At 39.3% G+C, this 20,076-nt stretch overlaps 1 protein-coding gene across 1 annotated transcript in view; it reads left to right on the top strand.

Moving 5' to 3' along the window:
- The window catches only part of sstr1b (somatostatin receptor 1b), a 33,079-nt gene extending 22,804 nt beyond the window's left edge, over window positions 1–10,275 (top strand). Inside the window, exon 2 of the mRNA XM_087260757.1 lies at window positions 6,034–10,275. Coding sequence (XP_087116883.1) covers window positions 6,711–7,826 — 1,116 coding nt within the window. The 5' untranslated portion in view covers window positions 6,034–6,710 and the 3' untranslated portion in view covers window positions 7,827–10,275. The remainder of the gene's footprint in view (window positions 1–6,033) is intronic.
- Window positions 10,276–20,076: the final 9,801 nt, after the last annotated feature.

The raw sequence follows: 20,076 nt of genomic DNA, 5'->3' as shown, positions 1-20,076 counted from the left end.
TTATCTTCGTTTTCCGAAGAAACAAACGATAGGTCCGCTCTAGCTCCTCCAAAAGTTACTCACGGACAAAACGGATCCTCTACATCTCCTACTATTCTTCAACTACAATACCACACCACCTTTACTACCATCGTCAGAAACTACAAAAAATGACAAAACGACAACAGCGACGGCGGCGGAGATCACAACAGCATCAGCGCAGCTACATACAAGAAAGAAAGCTCCGGGCTCCCTGAAACACCAGCCCCGTCTTAACAACAACCAGCCCAGCATGAAAGTCAGCTCGAGACCGAGGCTCCAACGAGAGGCCGTAGGCCTATCCACTCCAGCCAGATCACATTGCAATCTCCAGCTCCGCTACGTACCTTCTCCAGCATCATCATGTGTCACTCATATCCAACAACGACTGTCACTGAACTCCTCCAAACTCCTAGACGCCGGAACCATAATTCAAAGCCGCTGCATTAAACCCAAAACACTTGCGAATCCACGTCTTCACCGCCACCCCCAGGACATAACACGCTCCTGCCACACCCCCTATCCTAAACAGACATTAAACCCGCAATATCTCCGCCTCCCCGGAGAATCAAGGAAAGGATTAAAAAGCAATATTGGATTTGGACATATTGCAGCAATCATAATTCTAAACACGGATAAAACCTATCTCCCGGACAATAAAGCAACTCTTGGGAATCCCACCTCACTTCTTCCAGCCTGCAGCTCCCGATTCCAGTGCACACTCCAGTCCTCCTCTTTCAGCGATCCTTACCACCTACGGGCTACGCACCCCGCCCCTCTACCTTGCGTATCATTGGTTTTTCCCCCTCTCATTTTTACAAGCTCACAGCTACTGCGGCGGTGCATACGCCGTCAGCCAAGTGCTAAGCCTAGTGAAAATAGAAATTACTTGTCGACTTTTGTCAATATGTTTATGCTTTTACTGAATTACGTTTGTAACTGACCTAATTTTCTGAATTTCTCATTCCAGGTTTCGTCTACTGGAGCACAGCCGATCTCGGCGCTCCCTTCCCACAACCTCACTAGCCGTCCACCAACACTAACGTTACACCAGAAATCACAGAGCAATTCCCTGTTAAGCACATCCATACCAGCCCTACTGAAATGGGCATTAGAACGTTTCTAAAAACGTCTAATAACGGCTCTTTCATCTCCTCATAATTCTGCCTTTTTCAGCTTTAACAGCATGATTCTGCCTGACGAATATGCTTAAACTATCACGTTATAAACCAAGCAATCTCTCTAATCTAGACGGCTGCAGCGCTCGGTTGCAATCAACATTACACCCGCCACCCGATTTCTGGCAATCGGAGGTCACAATTATATTTCGTAGTCCGTTTAACATTCGGATGCAGAAGTAGCCCACACATTTATGCTTAAAAACGATCCGCTGGATTTCGCCAATAACTACGGCGTTTGCACGTAATTCACCTACAAGTTCCCCGTTTCTCTCTCCCTAATATCCACCAGCTAAACTAGTGACCGGTTTTCTAATATTTGCATTCTCATTGCGGAAGAACCTCCGGCTTAAGCACTTCTATAGAATTCTAAGCATCAATTTGGAGTGATAGAATTTCAAGCATTAATAAGCTACTTGAATAAATCGACAATTAGTCCCCTTTTATATTCTGGAAGAAATATCACGCTAAGCATAAACTGCTCTCCATCTAGAACATCAAACACACATGCGCATTATCCCGCAGGGATGCCTTTTCGTCACTCACCTATTTCATCTCGCAGCAGCAATCTCCGGAATAGAAGAGAAATGATCTAAATCCGATCTTGGCCGTAACAAACTCTGCCTGAATGGCGTCGCGCACCAGAGGCGCCGACGGCGCGGTGACGCGGCGCACTTACGACAGAGAATAGTAGATTAATGCACACCAGACTCACGCATTCATACTTTATCAAATAAACTAATCAATTATACAAATAGCGCTCCGCGGCGCGGCAGAATACGAAGTGTCATGAATTGTGGCTGGGCACTACGGACAGCCGCATTGACTTCCTTAGTATTTATTTCCTTCCTGTGAAAGTCAATGGTTACAGGTTTTCAGCTTTCTTCAAAATGTTGTCTTTAGCGTTTAACACGGGAGTCACCAACCTCTGAAACTAAGAGCTACTTTCGGGCACCGATTAACGTGGAGGGCTACCAGTTTGATAAACACTTCTCAAATAACAAATTGCTCAATTTACTTATAATTATAATTTAAGTTTTTGGTAATAATGAATAATATTCATCCAGGTGAAGTCACTGATCTTGTTATGATTCTCTCAAAGTTACCAACAATGATTTAACAGGGTAGGAAATACCCCGTAATTAATATATCAACGTGCAACACTATTTTATTTATCTTTGCAAATATTTACATTTTTAAATGATTACTTCTATATTAGAGAAAGCTTACTTGTAAGTGGCGTTATGGTGAGCTATTTTAGAACAGGCCTGTGAGCAACACACGAGAGCCTCGTGGGCCATCTGGTGCCCACCGGTACCATATTTGGTGACTCCTGGTTTAACAGAAATGAAATTTATAAAGGTTTGTAACCATTAGGTGGCGCTTAAAGCATGCGACCTGCTTATGCTTCCTTCCTTAAGCGCTGGAATAGAAGCCATTCATTTATTAGCTATCCAATTTCATCCTCAGTATATCCTTTTTACACAGATGCTGCCCCCTTTGTGGGGTATATTATCGGGGCTGCCAATGCGCTTCTAACGGGCAATATCGTCAATACATTCTGAAAAAAAAAAAAAAAAAAAAAAAAATTACTGTTGTACATGTTCCTAGTTGCATAGGAAATCGCTGACTCTCTTTTTGCTTTATTTTCAGAAACTGGTATCAGAAGCAGAGCCGCAGCTGACTCCATCTCTCCTTTTAAGATGATAATCCCATAACCACAGCATATACAATTTGCGTTTTAGCATTCATTTATACATTTTAAGTTACCCCAGAACACCTCATCAGTTTCTCACTGCTCAACACATCCACACATTCCGTTCAATAACATTTTTGGTTTCAAAACACCTTAAAGTCATAGGACTATTCAGGCTTCCCACCAGATTCATAATCCAGTCACTCATTCAGAATTAGAGCCGTCACCACAGCAGCACACAAGGGCTATCGTAACAACACATACAAACACTAGGAAGGTGGTCTCCCGACGCCTTCAAATCTTATATCTGACTCAGCCACAGCCATCTCAGGGAAGCTCAGAGGACCCTCACCAGCAGACGCAGTAATCCCAGCGGCCAAGGGCATGGGCCTAGTCCAGGGAGAGAATACGACCCAACCATACCAGCTTCCCGAGGGCAGAGGAACTACCCAGTCTCCCAAGGGCGCGGGCATGACCCAGCCATCTAGCTTCCTTTCTTCCTTCCAGCTGATTTGCACTCAGCCTTCTCCCCCTTTTCACTCACCTAACTCCAGTAGGAGTTCTCTCCCTGCCCAGGCCCCCTTGTCACCCCCGCCTCCCCCGGCCGCTGCCACAGAAGTTTTTACTGCCCCCCAACTTTTCTAACTTCTGTAGGACCCCGCCCCCCCCCCCATGGCTCTGGCCCCCGCAGGGGCGTTACCCCGAGCTTCGATTCCCGCAGGAATCATCTCACTGCCCTGGCCTTAGCTTTTTATATTATGTCATTCCATAATGACATATAGTATAGCACTATTTATTTTTCTCTCTGTTTGATTTTATTTATATAAATTTATATCTATATGCACCCACGCATATAAATATGAATTTATATATAGTGCTGTCACCCTCAGGAACACCCCCAGAGCACCTATACCGCCCGTCACCCTTCAGTAAGAGTCTTCACCTCCCCCTCATCTTTCCCGACTCCTACTGGAGCAGCTAAATAGCTCACCCAACCCCAAGCTGTGACACGAGTCATGTCACCGACCCTCCCCGGCCCTAGCTTTTATTTATGTTTATTTTTTGTTTATTTCTCACACTTATCTTTTATTTTTTAAATTTATTTATATATATGTATATATATATATGCACCCACGCATATAAATATATATTTATATATAGTGCTGTCACCCTCAAGCTCTAACTCCCGCGGAGTTAATCCCGAGCACCGGACCCCCGCAGGGGTCATCGCCCAACTGCCATTTCCCCCTTCAGCTGGGGCTTCACCGACCATTCCTTTTCCCGACTCCAGCTGGAGATGGCACATACAGCTCTCTCTCCCGCAGGAGAGCCAAGAGCTTTGACTCTCGCAAGAGTCAGTAAAAACGCCCCCCCAAGGCCCTAGATTACCCCATTATATATTTATATATCTATATGTTTCATATAAATATATAATTATATATAGTGCTGCCACCTCCCAGCTCTATCTCCGCAAGGAGTGTTCCTCGAGCAAATTACTCCTTTGGAGTCCCCGCCCCCCCTGCCCCCCCTTCACCCCCCTCTCCAGCCGTAGTCCTCCCTTCCCCTTCCCTTATAATGACTCCAGCAGGATTCCCGCCCACCCCATGGCTCTGACCCCCGCAGGGGTCTCCCCGAGTCTCTACTCCAGCAGGAGTATTCACAGCCCAAGCCAACTCTGCTCGGGTTCCCGCAGGAACCTGTTTCACCCTTTGCTCCAAAGGAGCCCTCTTTACCTTTTCTTTTTCAAATAACTATATCCAGCAGCCGGATATAGCATTTCAAGCCTTTTGGGGAGTTTCTTCGAATACATGGCTGCTGTCCCGAGCTTCATGCATTTGGGGAGCTCTCGAGAACCACCTGATCTCGTACTCCCCTCACATGCTCTATGGACCTGGCGGGAGACCTGGGCTCAACTATCTCCGAGCTCAGGGTTCTCTCCCGGGACAGCATGCCAAACCTGCTTACAGCTGTCAAGCAATATCTAAGTGTGAACTCTTGAAAAAGTTAATAAGCTTAGATCAATATTTTTGTGTCAGATTGTTTCGTTTTGTGGGATAATGTACATGCAAGTGTTTGTTATTGCAGAATAAAGCCCTTCAGTCTTATACAAAAGCCTGTCAGACATTGTTCTGTGAGAACAACCAGATGTACTTGATGACTTACTTAAAAAGCACTGTAGATGTGTTATTTAATGCTTGTTCACGTTCCTTTCTAACCTTTCCCACACATAACAACATTTCTTTGGCCCAAATTTGGCCCACACAATCAGTTTTTGCTTGGCACACATGCCACAGTGAATTATGGTACATGATTGGACCAAGCCTGGCTTCCACAAAAGCGGCATACATCTGAGCCAAGTTAACAATCCATAACTGGCTCTGAATTGTCCAGATAAGTTGGTGTGTAACGACTGCAATAGATTTAATAAACCCATAAAGCATTTCACTTTGTCTTTTATATCTTTATCTTCACTTTTCACTTTAAGTGATCTGATTGGAAGAATTTTTTCTTTACTCAAAAATAATTTAAATGTAATTTAAAAGTGGTTCAAGATAGACCAAACTTACATGGCTCACATATACATTTTTAACATCTGGTCCAAATACTACATTTGATATCTGGCCCAAGTCTTGTGTGTCACCTTAAAGACAGTGCCACCTCTGCCAAACCCGGGCCATGTTTGGCCCACATCCAGTATGTGCCAGTGCCGGACGAATGCCTGCTATGCCAGCGTTATGCTAAATCTGGGCCAGAATTCTTTGCTACCTGAGTTATGTTGCAATTTTTGACTCTTCCGTTCAAATCCTAAGCATTAAATACCACATTACTATTTGTTTACCAAACATTTCAAATATTTGTGCACATTATTATGCATTAACAAATCTTAACTAATTGAAATTATTATTATTATTATTATTATTATAAAAAAGTGTAACCATTTGTCTTTTTCAGTGCCTCCACATATTCAAAATAAGATAAATGATTAAACTGCTTTTATTTCTATTCTGGCAAATAATTACATCTCTTAAAAAAACCCTGAAACTGGAAAATATATGATAAAAAAAGACAACTGGGTTAAAAAAAATACCTTTCAAATATTAGTACTTTTAACTAATATATGTTTTTTTCTTCTTTCCATAGGTCTTAGTAATACCTGGAGCAAAGGAACACCAGCAAGACAAAGAAAACTAAACGTGTTAGACCTCCAACACTCCATCTATCCTTTTGATGGTACGATAGAACTGTGGATGAACTAATCTTGATTCGACAATATGCTCTGGATCACATTCTCCACCATGAGGCTGTTCTTCACGCAGGAGCACAGGGAGAGTAACGCAGTAATACTTTGATTCACAGACTCAATTTGTTTTTAATGAGCTGGAATGCCTTTCCCCTGCCAAGATAAAGAAGTTGAATGATGCTCAGTGAGCCATGCCCTTCAACACCTGCACACTCTCATAGACCAGCACAGGTTTGCCTAGGAATCCAAGAGGAATGCTCATACTTAAAATTCTGCACATGCTACCATTTAGCCTTCAGATTTCATTTTTTTTCTTCTGCGTATTACTTCTGAAGCCAAATCTTGTTGAAGTTAAAATGAGATGAGATGTGTTTGAGGCTGTAGGGTTGGTCTCAAGGACCTGCTAAGTGGCGAAATATATTTAAGGAGGATGTCACAAGTCTTGGGTTGATCTGCAGACTGGTAAAACTGAGAACACCTACAGACAAAAACAAGACTTCAGGATGTCTGACTTCACGAAAGGTCATTGATTGTAAATTTGGAAATCATAAACCGAAAATCCTAAAAAAATTGCAAAATGGCCGAACTTGCTGGATACAATGGCAACGAGAGCTTCATGCTTGCAACCGATCTGCCTTTCAACTCTACCGGTGACTACGAGTATTATGAATCTGAACCTGACGCCAGCAAAATCATCATCCCCTCCATCTATGCACTGGTTTGTTGCATCGGCGTCACAGGAAACGCAATGGTCATCTACGTCATCCTCAAATACGCCAAAATGAAGACGGCCACCAACATCTACATTCTTAATCTAGCCATAGCGGATGAACTCTTCATGCTGAGCGTCCCGTTCCTGGCAACTTCAGCCGCAGTGCACCACTGGCCGTTCGGTTCACTTATGTGTCGCTTGGTTCTCAGCGTGGACGGCATTAACATGTTCACCAGCATCTTCTGCCTGACCGTGTTGAGTGTGGATCGCTATATCGCTGTCGTGCACCCAATCAAAGCGGCTCGCTACCGACGCCCTACAGTTGCAAAAGTGGTCAACGTTTGCGTTTGGGGACTGTCGTTGCTTGTAATCCTACCCATTATTATCTTCGCAGACACCGTCCCTGCGCAGGATGGAGGGGTGGACTGCAATTTCATGTGGCCTGAGTCTTCGTGGTCCGAAGCGTTCGTGGTTTATACGTTCCTACTAGGGTTTTTGCTCCCCGTTGGAGCCATTTGTTTGTGCTACTGCTTGATCGTGGTACGCATGCGGGCCGTGGGTTTGAAAGCAGGCTGGTTGCAGAGGCGACGCTCTGAGAAGAAGATCACACGCATGGTGCTGCTGGTGGTCGCTGTTTTTGTGCTCTGCTGGATGCCGTTTTACATCGTGCAGTTGATAAGTGTGTTTCGCAAGCCACCGGACCCCATGGTGACTCAGCTCTTTGTTATTCTGAGCTATGCCAACAGCGGCGCCAACCCCATTCTCTATGGGTTTGTGTCAGACAACTTCCGCCGCTCATTCCAGCGCATCATATGCTTTCGCTGGCTGGAGAATGGACTGGATGCCGAGCAGGTGGACTACTGTGCTGTGGCCCTTCGCCGGCAGACCACATGCGGCCAACAGGACTTTCCCAAAGAGTGCTTGGCTTCTGATATGGTGTTTCGTAATGGAACCTGCACATCTCGTACCACCACTCTGTGAGAGGGTATTCGGTGAGAGAGTTTAAAGAGATAGATTATCCAAAAATGCATATTCTGTCTATTACTTCTGAAGTGGACTGACTTTCTTAGGAGGTATGTTGGGAGGACAATACAGTGAAAAAAAAAAGATTTTCGTTAAATCGTCGCAAACAATTTATATGGGCTGAATTTAAAAAAAATTAATTTAATGAAATAATGTTCAACTTAATTTTTTTTTTGTTTAAAATTAAGCTCAAATAAATTGTTTGCAACAACTTACCATAAATTGTTTTTACTATATCCAATGAATCATTTTTTTTCCAGTGTGTGTTAGATTTTGTTGACAGATTATTGATTATTGAATGATTATTTTTGATGATTGTTTAAACAAATTATTTAAAATGAGCTGAATTAACACAATTCTTGTTTTTTGGGATAACCTACTTGTTTTTTTTGTTCAATCCACTTAAATTTGTAATATAATTAATTATATTAACTTAATCGATTTGTGTTCAGACAACATGAATGAGCTGTGTGAAACCCAACATTTTTACAGTGCACAAAGGTTTAGATCAGGGTGAGAAAATAATGACAGAATTTATATATTTTTGGGTAAACTATGTCTCAATTGCTTTGTTCATTGAAACAGGAAGTCCAATATCAGTGGATGAGAGTTAAAACTATTATTTAATGTATTTAAATAAATACAAAAAGGTTGTTTTGAACAGTTTCATTGTAAAAAGCGATTAGCTACTTTACTTGAGTAAAGTAAGTAAACCTGTAGCCTTAAAGTTGACTTTACTAAAAAAATAATGAGTAAACCCATTATAACTCAGAAATATTAAGTTGGCTTAATTTCTATATTTATGAACATATTCATTTACTTAATAAATTTAAGGCAATGGGTTTACTCAGTTTTTAATGTAATGTCAACTAACTGCATTTACAGTGTAGGCATAATCAAAGTAGAATGATCAATACTCTACACTACCTGACAAAAGTCTTGTCGCCTATCCAAGTTTTATGAACAACAAATAATAACTTGACTTCTAGTTGATTATTTGGTATCAGAAGTGGCTTATATGAAAGGCAAAGGCCTCTAGATTATGCTTATTTTACCAAAAAAAAATGTGATCATGCCTTGATTTTTAATTATTTAATTAGGACAGTAAGGTCTGACTTTACTAAGACTAAAGTCTTGTCACTTAACAGAAATAATGTACACTATAGAATATAAAGTCATGGTGCAGAGGAAAAAATAATAATATTGTATATGACTAATATGAGCTTGGACCACGCCATTCATAAATCTCAGCAATGACTCAAATAACTTATTATTAAAGTCATCTGGAATGGCAAAGAAAGCTTTCTTGCAGAGTTCATCAAGATTCTTTGGATTCATCTTCAATGCCTCCTCTTTCATCTTACTCCAGACATGCCCAATGATGTTTATTTCTGGTGACTGGGCTGGCCAATCCTGGAACACCTTGACTTTCTTTGCTGATTGTTATTCAGTTTTATAGATGATTCATTAGATAAATCTACATTCTGCTACTTTTCCAAATGATCAACTAGAAGTAAAATTATTGTTTGCTGCTCTGACAACTAAAATCCATGACAAGACTTTTGTCAGGTAGTGTACACAAAGCTCTGAAAAAAATAAATAAATAAGAGATCACTCAAAAGTTATCATCACTTTTTATAAGCTATTATTAGCTTAAGGGAATGGTTGACATTAATAAAAGTACATGATATTATTAATAGCATGAACACTTTACTTCTAATGTGGTCTCATTTATCCTTGCTTGGCAAGATTTCATTTTCAAAATCACATTTTCCCCATGTAGACTTGACTTCACATTGGGTTAATGTTGGCCACATGAATTTGCTTTATCAACCAAGAAAATAATGCTTAGTTTGAAATTGACAGTTGTGTTGATATACCTCATGCAACAATACACAATTGGCCATTTAAAAAATTTAGCTGAGATGTCAAGCTCTCAAAACCTTCAAAGCAAAGTCAGAATTTATTTGTTCTCAGGATGCAATTGTGAAAGAATGACAATGTACCGTGTCTCAGTATGCCTTAACAATTGAAAAACACTGCAGAATTTCCATCAAAAGCTGTAAGTGGTGAAGAACATCCAGCAAGAGCTCATTATGAAGCACCGTTGTTAAATATGTGATCTTGTTAACTGTAGATTAACTGTAGCTCAATGTTTATATGAAACATATTCAACTGATTACTTTGTGGATTCTAATTCTGTGTACTTCTCAATGCATACCTAAACGCACATGACCACGACATAACAATGCATCAGTTCTTGCTTAAATCATTTTTCTTTGTTAGGTTTGTAAGCCAAATGGTTCTTACAAGTCAATGACCAAATTTTACTCTGCTTTTAAAATGTGTTGTGGGTCCAAACTGTTGATATTTTGAAGTAAAAGACAATAAAAGTTGAGTGAATCTGGCCAGGCGTCTGCTGTTTGTGGATCACAGAGTAAAGGGGGAACAAGATCCTTACTGGAATGGTAATTAAATTGAAGAGATCCTCAAGTTCCCGACGGAAGAAAACTAGTCTGCCAATGCTAAGTAAAAGTATAGTGTTATCTGTGCTTGTTGCATCATTCTCAACTTTGAGCAGGTCCATCCACTCAACAAATTCATTATCTTGCAAATAAGAAAGCCGCTGGATTGGATTCGACATCTGAAATGACACATATGCGGAAGTTTGCCAATTCCTTTCCCTTAACCTCTTGACATGAGTTTGCTCAATGCATTAACTCTTCCTTTAGAGTTGCTGCCACACACAAAAACAGAGACACTCTGAATCCAATATAAACAGCTGGTTTTGTTTAGTGGCATAATTCAGCTTTACTTCCTGACAGGAAACAAAAAGCCACTAACTAGCAAGAAATAGACACAGAGGTGCATTTAATCCATGTTTACCGTGAGGACGTTTCACGGTCAAAGCAAACACATCCTAAAGAGAGTTAAAGCAGAAGTGCATGAGCATGCTTTATAGGAGACTTTAATATGAGTTCAGCCAATAAATCAGGCTGGCCTCAAACAAATGAATAAATCAGAGAAGCAGAAAACCCAAATAAAGAACACATGTTGGGACATGCATTGTTCCCATGAAGATGACACGAGGGGCGAATGAGTATCTAATTTTGTATATGCGTGGCCTACGATTTTGTATGGGAGTTTTCATCTACAAAGAACATTTTTTTAAGTTGCGACACCAATTTGGAGTGCTATCAAGTTCCATTCAGTGACTCATTGTAGGTTTGTCTTCAGTGTGAATCAGTGCAAAGGACATACAAATGTACATTATTAAGTTTCTAATATGTACAAATTTGAATGCTAGAACTGAACCAGGTTGGCTCAGTTGTTAGTGCTGTCGCCTTACAGCAAGAAAGATGCTGGTTCGCGTCCCAGCTGGGCCAGATGGAATTTCTGTGTGCATGCGAGTTTCCTCCAGGTGCTCCAGTTTCCCCCACAGTCCAAAGTCATACAGTATATGTGAATTGGATGAACTAAATTGGCCATATGAGTGTGTGTGCATGTGAAAGTGTATGGGTGTTTCCCAGTACTGGGTTGCAGCTGGAAGGGCATCTGCTGAATAAAACATATGCTGGAATAGTTGGCAGTTCATTCTGTTGTGGCGACCTCTGATAAATAAGGGACTAAGGCAAAGGAAAACTAATAATTGAATGAATTAACCACAAGCAGATTATCCATGTGCTAAAACATGCATGAAACATTAAAGGGTTAGTTCACCCAAAAAGGTAAATTGTTATAATTACTCACATTCATGTTGTTCTAATCCCCTGAGACCTTCATTCATCATCAAACACAAATTAAAATATTTTAGATTCAATCAGAGAGGTCTCTCATCCTCTAGAAATAGCAATGTTCCTGGCTCAATTAAGATCCAAGAAAAATAAACACCCTAAAAACAGACCATATGCCTTTAGTGGTTCAGTAGTAAAATTATCCATCCATGAGAATACCTTTGTGTGCACAAAAAGATAAAATAAAATTAACCACCAAAACTTTAATATTAAACTATATTCAACAGCTTCTTCCTCTCAGTGACAGTATTGGCCGCCCTAACACAACACTGACTGTTCTATGTACCTTTCTGAACTTTGAACAAGTCTGGACCATTTCTATGTCTGTCTCTTACGCAGCGTCTAGGTATGGTGCACAACATGAAAGCCAAGACAAAGAAAATATAAAATCAAACTTTTATTGGGGTTTGAATTCAGGAGCTGACAAGGCCACAATAACAAACAAAAAATTCTTTGTTTTAAACCTCTACCTTACCTGATCAAAAATGAATGAAAAAAAAAAACAATTGACTACCTAACACAAAAACAGAGATCAAAAGGGGTAAAGCCTAAATAGGATTCGCAGCCGGAGGCAAGTGCGATATGCATCAATATAGCAGCATTTTTTTTGACACTATATAAAAATAATTTACATTTTTACAGTATTGTGATGGTTGGGTTTCGGCTAGACATTAAAAATACAGGTTATTGGGTAATTTGATAGATACCATATATAAAAGTCATCACAACAACTGTTTTTATGTTACTGTGACGGCTGGGTTTAGGGTTGGGGTAGGCATTAATAAAATAAAATGAATAGAAAATTGAATAAATAAGGTAAATAATTCGTGTTAACTTCCGGCCGCAACCATATCTAGCAACTTCTCAATCTAGCAACAACCATCAAAAGGTTTTACAAATAAAATGGCATTATATTCCTTACTATCCCAATATTATATGCACTTTTTACAAAATATTTACAAAACAAGCAACCACATTTAAGGGACAGTCCAAAAATAAGTGATGTGACGTTGTGTGCCAAGGATTCGAAGCATGTATCAAAACAAACGATACATCTCGCAGTGAAGCAGTCTAGCGGAGCTTGATTTGTTTGCCAACAACATCAGTGACATCCGAAGCTTTATTTTGGCCTATACCCACATGACTGCTTCGAATTTTGATTCAAAGGTTTAAACACCCTCATGGGTTAGTTAGGTGTATAGCGAGAGATTAGGTGTCGATTACATACATTTCAACTGTTTCAAAGCAATGCACCGGTCCCACACACCAATAATTAAACTAAAATACAATAGTAATTTCAAGTAAAAAGGTTTTGAACCAATACTAAAGTGTATTAGCGTATTTTTTACAACTATAATCAAAGAAAACCACTGCATATCGTAGTATAGTGTTAAACGGAAACCTGCTGTCAATTGCAGCCTAAAAGTTTCACTAACATAGCCACCTCCTTATTGTATTCGCCTCCTATGCAGGAATCGTTGGTTCGTTCCCTGCTTGAAACAGAACTAGTTGGAATACGAAAAATGTCAATACTTTTGAATACTTTCGATTTTACTACAGTCATCAATGTTGTAAGGTAACATTTTATTTGTAAAAACTACAGAAATTGAGCAATTTGTTTATTACTGCTGTTGTATTACTTCATGAATGAGTTGGTCAGTTGTGAACATGACATTATTGCAACACAGTGCTTTCCCACACTTTAACCAGAAGAGTTCCTCATCGAGCTCTGATTTAGAAAGCTTTGAGTAACAAACTCAAAGCACTGGTTCAGAAAGCTTCATTTCACCATCACAACCAAAAATCAACATCAACAGGCAAAAAAAATGGTCAAACAAGCCAGTAAAACAAAAGCACTACAAACAAAGCAAACACAAAACAAACAGTACTCACAGATCACAGTAGTCACAAACTTTAACACATACAAACACTTCAAAGAACACAAAACAAGTGCCCAAACTAGATGGCCACCAAGGAAGTTATGTCACAGCTTTTAAAATACTGTAGGCCAATCAGGAGCAAGCAATCAGTCTGAAGTGGCCAATCAGGTGTTTTCTAGGAAGAGCAGAGAGATGAGACAACCATAGGGTTTTAACACTGTTTATGGAGGATTAGGGATTTCATCCAGGTCTTGGGGGTTTGGAACGATACGAGAGTGAGTAATTATTCACAGAATTTACATTTTTGGGTGAACTAGGAGGTCATATGTAGTTTTGGGATGGGTTTTTTTTGTTGTTGTAATGTGTCAGTTTGGGGCATATAAAAGATCTGGCATTACGAAGCCCAAACTGTTTCAGCTTCGACTACTTTTTCCTGTGCCATTTGTTTATGTTGACTAGATCTCTGCAAACAAAAGCATTATTTTCTGAAATTAAAAACATAACTTTAGCTTTACCCTAGACATGTCTTGTAAAACAACATTTGCATTGCAATGAAATTTTGCTCTCCCACTTTCCGGACAAACTGAGGTGCAAACCTTCACAAATGTACACAATTAAATACTATTTTAAAAAGCCAATTGTATTTTTAGATTGTATAATTAATTGTAAAGCTAAACACAAATCCCAGCCAGAAGGTTTGTTCATATTTTTGTTCATAAAATGTCATCCCACATGGAAAGAATCTATATAAGGATATATGCGCATATATGAACCCTATATGCAGTGTTTTGGGCTGAGAAGTGTGATCCCCTCACATATATTAAAAAACTATATCTAAACTTATAGGCGAGGCAGTGGCGAAGTAGGTAGTCCTTTCGCCTCACAGCAAGAAGGTTGCTGGTTTGAACCTCACCTCAGTTGGCGTTTCTGTGTGGAGTTTGCATGCTCTCCCTGCCTTCGCGTGGGTTTCCTCCGGGTGCTCCAGTTTCCCCCACAGTCCAAAGACATGCGGTACAGGTGAATTGGGTAAGCTAAATTGTCCGCAGTGTATGAGTGTGTGTGTGAACGTGTGTGGATGTTTCCCAGAGATAGGTTGCGGCTGTAAGGGCATCAGCTACGTAAAAAACTTGCTGGATAAGTTGGCGGTTCATTCCGCTGTGGCAACCCCGGATTAATAAAGGGACTAAGCCAACAAAAAAATGAATGAATGAATCTAAACCTATATTAAAACATATATGTTTATATAAGTTCTTTCCATATGGATTTTATAGTATTTTTAAAGCATTGATCAAACTTCTGTGAACCTGCAAAAAAAATAAATAAAATAAAATAAATAAATAAATAAATAAATAAGTAAGGCTTTAGTAAATTCAAGTGTTTTTATTGTATGTTTGGAGAGATTTGCAAAAAATAAAATAAAATAAAATAAAAAAACACACCACAACTAAATCTTTAACTCAAATGACTAAAAACTAGCATTGTATGACATTTTTCACTGTTTACAAATGCGTTAAAGTGTTTGGCTATGAAAAAGACAATTGTAACATCACATATCTGACCGGTCACTGCACTGTGCTTTTTAAAAGGAGGTGCTTTGTAGAAAAAGGAACTTAAAGTGTTTCAGACAGATTGTGATTAATAGCTCCACAATTATATGTATGTGAAAATTACTATTGTTTTTCCATTAAAGCACATCAGCTGTTGGAATATTTAATCGATTCCACGCGTGTTTGATAAAAAAAAATGTAAGGAGAGGTTTTTCTTCAATGTCAAAAATCTAATTTATTGGATATAAACGAATAATTCAATTTACAAAATTCTGTTACCCTTAATGCAATGCAAGAGTTACATTCAGGGGTGGGCAACAAATTTTCTTTCCTGATTCCTGATCCTTACGTAGCTAATATTTACAGGTAAGGTTTAGTGGAATTTGTCAGTTGTCAATCATTCTCCAGTTCTCCATTGGCCGCACCCATACATGCGTCCTCTTTTTCTACGAATTCTCTGCACAACATTAAAAGCATAAGACTCACTCAACTGCAAATATTCTGTGCTCTCAAGTTAATTTTAGACAATCAACTACTTCTGCAAAAATGCCAAAGAAATATCACACTCAACAGTAGAAGTTCAGTAAATATATCAACTTTAAGCATTACAAATACAATTGTTTAATGAAAAAAGGCAAAAATAATTTAAAAAATATTCCTTTTCACAACACAGGCTATTTTACAACACTCAGTAAACGAAACAATGACCATATGGTCTTTATGTCCACCACAGTTCACCATACTGTAGCATCATCAGTCAGAAAAGACCAAGTGCTCCCAAATGCACTTCTCTGAGCAGAAACACATGCATGCTTTACTGCCCCCATCCCTGCTTTAGCCATTATGTTTGGTGAGTACAGCGTCACCGCTCTAATGCTTTTTGTAAACACTGAACTGACCTTCACAGCTGGAGGATTAAAAAAGGGCCCAAATCCTTCACAATCATTTGCTGCAAAAGACAAATCACAGTGTTAATATTAATGTCAGCATCTGCAAAGCTGGTAATAAGGACAAAGGGCCACATAAATGAAAAAAAAAAAAAAAAGATTTCTAAGAGAGAACATGAGAGAGAAGGCAGAGGGGAGAGAGAAGAATGGGAAGTATTATATTAAACATTATTAAAATAACAACATATACTATATGTAAATTATTCAGTATAGCAGCATTTTTCTATTAATGTGGTACATGTTAGAAATACCAGCTCACATATAGAATAATGATAAAATATCATATGAAAATTTCGGTCACTACCATTCATCCTTGTTATAGATAAACTACACTCTAAAAACGTTGAATTATTTATTTAATGATTAATGGTTTAGTTAAAAAAAATTTTTGGTGCTTTGTTGGGTTATTTATTTATTTTTTATTTTTTATTGGGTTATGTCAAGAGTTCACACTTAGCTGATGATTGATTATAAAGCTTGTTTGGCATGCTGTCCCAGGAGATAGCCCTGAGCTCATAAGATCCTCGAGCCCGGGGCTTCCTCCCGTTTGCAAGGCAAGACGGGAGTTTGAGCTCAGGTAGATCTCGAGAACTCTCCTGCTGTAGTAGCTAATGAACAGATAGTGATTGCTCTTAAGAGATAACTACTTACTAGGTGCATGTCTATAGTGGCAATTTGGATTAGTCAATTAATTTAAGTTGCATGTTTTTGGACAGTGGGAGGAAACCAGGGAACCCGGGGAAAACCCACGTGAGCACGCGGAGAACATGTAAACTCCGCACAGAAACGTCGGCTGACTTGGTAAGGACTAAAACCAGTAACATTTTGAAGAATCCCCCCAGGCCTAGATGGGTGGCCACCGTGCCACCTATTTGGTAAAGGAGGAGGAGTAGGGGTGGAAGGGGGGATTCTTCAAAACGAAGGTGGCTGTTATATGGAACTAAGGGTATATATAGTGGCTTAGGAAACGTCTGACTGGTAAATCATAAATTGAATAATGCGGGACCAGGCGTAAGTAATCATTAGTGCATGATCCTCTCGAAATTAGTTTATTAATAAACTTCACTTATTAATAACTCAACCAGTTGGGTTAAATATGTGAAGCTTGGTTGGGTTATTTTTATTTGGTTATTTACTTAATAACTCAACCAGTTGGGTTAAAAAATTTGAATTACAACAGTCTGATTTAACTGACACAGAACAGCTGTATTATTATGCGTACGCAATGTTGTTTTTGCCTTATAAAGTTTATTTAAAGAGCCCATATTATGGGTTTTTGAAAATTCCCCTCCATGTAGTGTGTAACACAGCTCTAAGTGAAGTGAAGTATCCAGCTAAGGCTTAAATCTGTAAGAATACAGTGTTTAAAACGGTTGATTCATCTATAAAAGAGTCGACTCATAGTGCTTCAAACGAGTCGCCTTGATACCGATTCATTAGGTGTTTCGCCATGACGTACGAACGAAACCAAGTTATTCACGTGCACGCGCAAACCCGGGAGATTTCAAACCCTGAGGCCCCGCCCTCTGACGCAGAAACCCAGACACACACACACACCCACAAACACACGCACACCCACAAACACACTCACACAAACATGCCGGTCGATTGAAGTCACACTGCAGATGGATATTATATTGAGTCTCTACCCAAAGATGAAACATCAGCATTATAACCAAGCAGTTGGAAACTTCTGGAAGCTACATGCTACAAAGAATACTTCATCTGAGTTTGTTAAAGGAAGGATCAGTAAAGAGTAACTGATGGACGTCAGGATGGGTTTCTTCCATTTCTCAAGTGTAAGTACGTGCGGTTAAAGTTGTTGCCTCGTTGACTCTAGCTTGCAAATGTATTTAGTTGTGATTTGTTACTTGTAACCACGTGTACTGTATCAGGTTAACTGGATATATTCTCTTATCGCATGCAAAGTCACGTTAAAAACGCGACGCGTGCTGCTTTGTTTATGGAGCTCCGTGCTAGAGTTCTGCTCCCGCGATTTATTCGGAAATTTATTCCCGCGCCGCAGAAATCTGGCGCAGGGACAGCCGCGGGAATAAATTTCCGAATAAATCGCGGGAGCGGTCGGTAACGGGTTTAATTTGGGACGGGAGCGGGCTGTCTAGCAATATCACGGATATTGCTATGCGAATTAGAAAGAGAGAGTCTGCTTGGTGCTTGTGTGTGTGTTAGTGCGCACGCGCGCGTATGAGAGAGAGCGAACGAGCTTTGTGTGCTTTGTGCTGTGTGTGTGTGTTTATACAGACAGCTTGGCTGTCTGGACTGTATACTGGGTGATTTTTGGTTGTGTTCTCCGCTCTAGCGGGATCGGGCGCGGCGGGCAGAAAACGGAGCGGGTTCTCAGGCTAAAACCTGGCGGGTGCGGGCGGAAGCGGGAGCGTTGTCATCCGGAGGTGTGTGTGTGTTTTTGTGTGTGTGTGGTATGGCGAGTACACGACTGTCTCCTTCGTTCGGTTATCCGTGGCACTATCCACTCGCCATAGTGTGGCAGCTAAAATCCATGTCTACACTATCGAGCGTGTATGAACTGTGATTACTTTTTAAATTGCTGATTAGCTATTGGCCATTTCCCTCTCTGACTGAAGGCAGTCGACCAATCGCGACAGACTGTCATCGGTCCAATCAGCGCAGATTAGCTCCGCGCTAAGGAGGGGTTTGGGAACAAATGAATCACTGGACGATTCATACAGGAGTCGCTGGGATAATTAGATAAAAATAAATGCAGATTATAAGACCATGAAAGTGTTTTTTGACCTTGCATGCATATCAGACTGTTGTTGGAGACCCTTACAACCAAGATATGACCCTATTTCATGTATAATATGGGCTCTTTAAGCTCTAACACATGAATGTTGTTCTTTTTGTTGTTGAGTCCTTATCTGTGTCATGTTTTTAATATCTATTTCACCGGCCCTCTTAATTTCTGATGATACAAACACGCACTTCATAGCCGATCTAAATTAAATAGAAAAAAACGATTATGTGTCTGGAACTTAAAATGTAATAGAAATAAAGCATTTTAAATATTTCTGAAAACTGTATGGTATTTATTTACACAGCCATAATTATAAAATTATTAGTAGTACTAGTAATAGTAGCAATAGTAATATCAGAATGGAAAAGAATAACATTTAATCAAAATAACCCAATGAATTGGGTTAAAATAACCCATAGTTGGGAAGATGCTATAGTAACCTATATTTTAACACAAGTATTTTAACTGAGTATTGTTCAAATTTTAAAAAGCAGGTTCCTATGTTCACCAAAGCTTCATTTATTTGATTAAAAAAAATAATAATAATAAAATTATTACAAATGTTTATTCATTTATTAGCTTTCCTTCAGCTTAGTCCCCATGCATATTTATCAGGGGTCGCCACAGCGAAATGAACTGCCATTAAAAAATATTATTAACATAAAAAATTTTGGGCGGCACAGTGGCTTGTTGGTTCGAGTCCTGGCTGATACAGTAGGTCTTTCTATATGAAGTGTGCATGTTCTCCGTGTTCGTGTGGACAAATTTAAACATTAAATTGGTTGTAGTGTGTGAATGGAAGAGTGTGCCAGTGTTTTCCATCACTGTTGGTTGCAGCTAGAAATGTATTGTAACAGTGTAAAACACACCGCAGAGAAATTGGTAGTTCATTCAGCTGTGGCGAATAAGCCAAAAGGAGAATAAAAAAGTTTTTGGTTTTAATAATTTTTACAAATTATTTCTGTGATAAATAGCCACCATGTTGCCCATAATAACAATAATAGAATGTAAAAAAAAATATTATAAAAAAAAGAATATATATATATATATATATATATATATATATATATATATATATATATATATATATATATATATATATATATATATATATGAGAATTTTCTCTCTGCAATGAAAAACTGCACAGAGGCAGCCACATCACTCTAAATGTGTGCTCAGCCAAACAGCAAGACGTGCAAAATACATTTAAAAAGACGACAACACCAGAGCTCCAAAAATACCAAATTAATTAAAATAAAAGGCTAA

Source organism: Danio rerio, chromosome 7, assembly GCF_052040795.2.
Source record: "Danio rerio strain M-AB ecotype USA chromosome 7, GRCz13ab, whole genome shotgun sequence".
Taxonomy (NCBI): domain Eukaryota; kingdom Metazoa; phylum Chordata; class Actinopteri; order Cypriniformes; family Danionidae; genus Danio; species Danio rerio.
The sequence above is the reverse complement of the archived record's forward strand: the minus strand, read 5'-3'. Positions and strand labels throughout refer to the sequence as shown.